Below are 2,892 nucleotides of genomic sequence, written 5' to 3' on the forward strand. Positions count from 1 at the left end.
GTGGGGGCGGGGAAGTGATGCCCATACTGTATAATGGGCGCTAGGGGGAGCAGAGGGTGGGGCGGGGAAGGGGCACCTATACTGTATAATGGGCACTAGGGGGCACTGAGGCTGAGGGGTGGAAACACCTAAACAATCTGTGCTCAGAGGCGGGTGAGGAGCCGGGTGCTGTGGCTAGCATGGGAGGGACAGAGCAGGGTTAGAGGAAGTAACAGGCCCTACATCTACTCCAAATAGAACACAGGGAGCAGATTCCAGCAGCCGATGACAATGTGCCGGGAATAGTTTTCCTTAGTGTAAGAGTTAGTGTATGGGTTATATCTGCAGGTGGTGACAGTGAAGTGAAAAATGCTCTTGCGTAGGCCATTTGAAACGTGTATTCCGCCCACAGAGCAGACACGTGTGATAGATCGCATGGGTGCATGGATGAAGGTGTTGATTAATGTCCCATCTATTCCCCGTCTCCACACCATATTATCGCAGTAGTTGTCGAGGAAGCCAGCTGAACTTTGTGGGAAATCCACGTGGTGCCTCCTGAATCTGTTTTCCAGATAGGCCCATGGTGTCCCACTAGCCAGACCCAGGCAGGCGGCCAGCAGGACGAGGGGCAGCAGTAACCGTAGATGGGGTCTTCTCATGGCCATGGCCGTGTCCGTTTCTGGATCAACCTGAAGTAAGGAGACAGTGCAGGGTGGGGATCTGCCTCCACCATGGAACACCTCCTGGGCCCAACCTCGTCCCCTCCCATTCCACTCTGCCCAAAATCCCCACCCCTCCTGATATCCCTGTCCACACCACTTTGCCCAGAGTCCATCCCATTGTCCCAGCCCCATTGTGCTGGGGGCTTCTCAGAACCAGACACATCTGGGGCTCCATTGTGCCAGGTGCTGCCCTGACCCCCACCGTGATCGGGGCCTGCTCCTCTAACCCACTGCTCCCCATTCCCCTCCCAGAGCCACGTTAGAGCCCAGGTGTCCAGAGTCTCAGACTGTGACCACTATGGGCCTCCCGCCCTTGTGCCAGATGTTGCACAGACCCCAACTGACATCAGCCCCCACCTCCTCTAACCCACTGTTCCCCACCCAGAGGTGGAGAGTGAACCCAGGAGTCCTGACTCCCAGACTCTCTGCTCTAACCACTAGAACTTGCTGTCTCCAAGAAACAAACCCTGTATTTGCAACCCCATGCAATAGTGTTCTCTCCTCTCTCTGCGCTAGGGGAATCTCCTGCAGCTTACCCAAGTCCTTGTTGCTTTACTGCTGTCAGATCAATTGATCCCAGCATCTGCAGAGCCAAACCTCACCCTGATCCTCCTGCCCACCATGGAGTGTGTTATATAGAGCCCTGCCCGATCTGGAGGTGGATTAGTAGGAAGGGAAACCTAGTAAATAACTGGGTCATCACAATTTCCTGATATCTGGCAATTAAAAGCAGTAGCCCAACAGGCCGTGGGTGGGTGAGGAACAAACAGCACCAGTCCTGCTAGAGACGTGAGCTCAAGGTGTGTCTACTCAGCAAGGGAAGGTGCAATTGTAGCATAGGTAGGTGTATCCCTGTCAGCTTTAAGCTAGCTACTGTGGGAAACAATGTCAGGTGGTACAGATGTAATCGTGGACTAGGTGCTCTGGTACCAGCCCACCAGGGACTTTGGGTACCTACCCTGGTTGCCAGACAGTGCTGTAGTCCAGGCAATGTGTCCTCTCTGCTATTGTTACCCTAGCTAGCTAGATTAAAGCTAGCGTAGCAACGCCCACCCGGGCTACAATCACAACTTCATTTGCTGAGCAGATGCATCCTGAGTCCTGATCCACCGGCCCTTGCTAATTCAGTCCTAGCCTAGAAACTCACAGCTCTTCCGTTGCCCCCCAAGCCCGACCACAGCCCCTGCCATCCCAGCCCTGGGCTCTGTGGCAGTCATTGAGATGGAATATATGGGCCCAGAGAATCAATGATGTTAGTATGACATTGTCACTGCCTAAGAACAAGCCGTGTTAAATGAGGTTTGGGGTTTGGTATTGAGAGCCGTCAGCCTACTCAGTCCCATGGCAAACACACAATTAACAGTCCTTTCCCCCTTGCATTGAAGGTACAGAAAAGGACAAACAGCTCAAACCTTTGAAAGGTAAAGCATTAAAGCTTTTATTTTAACTGTGTCCCTGTTTACCAGGCAGGATCTTAAAACAGTCTTTGAGTGACAGCATTGACATTAAAGCAAAGCAGGTCACCAAACTCCTGAGGCAATTTCACACAGTATCTGGCTGATTTCAGCTCTAAGAGGGGTTGAAGGTGGTTGTAAGTCCTCTCCAGTGTGCCTTGTTACATCTGCCCCCAAATCTAGTTTAAAATTAACAGTCTTTCCAATAATATTCTATTCCTTCCTCCAGCCTGGCTCTGTCTCATTACACAGGATTGATCTCCGAAAAAATGTCTTGTGATCTCAGTGGTCACTCACTTGCACCTCCCCACTCTTCTCGTGTAGTTTAGTTGCAAAGCAAAAATGTGCAAACTACTCCTTACATGCATGTGAGTCTGATGGTCTGTCAAAGCAGAAGCACAATGGGACATGAAACTTTGGCACTTGGATTAAATTCTGACATTTCTAGTCGATTTTCTCTTCTGATGCTTTGTCAGGTTAGTTACATAGAGACAGAGGCAAAATGGATGCCAGTAATGACCAAAACTTTATTGCAAAAAGGAATGTCTCCAATGCTTGGTGAAGATGTGCTGCTCTATTCTTTGCTAAGTGCCACCTATTGCCTAAACTTAATAATGCAGCTTAAGCTTTCCATCACAGGTCCTGCTTGCAAGCCAAGGGCTCTTGAGGGAAGTGTGCAATGAAGGTCTTCAGCACTCAGTCTGCAGAGAGCCCTCCTAGAGCAATTGGGGTGAATT

The 2,892-nt window shown here is 50.6% G+C and overlaps 1 protein-coding gene across 1 annotated transcript; it reads right to left on the reverse strand.

The window, feature by feature from the left end:
- Positions 1 to 224: 224 nt before the first annotated feature.
- On the reverse strand, positions 225 to 644 carry LOC123348353 (ribonuclease-like). Its single transcript, XM_044985871.1, has one exon. The coding sequence runs from the start codon at positions 642 to 644 to the stop codon at positions 225 to 227; it is 420 nt and encodes a 139-aa protein (XP_044841806.1).
- Positions 645 to 2,892: the final 2,248 nt, after the last annotated feature.

This window comes from Mauremys mutica, chromosome 13 (assembly GCF_020497125.1).
Source record: "Mauremys mutica isolate MM-2020 ecotype Southern chromosome 13, ASM2049712v1, whole genome shotgun sequence".
NCBI lineage: Eukaryota > Metazoa > Chordata > Testudines > Geoemydidae > Mauremys > Mauremys mutica.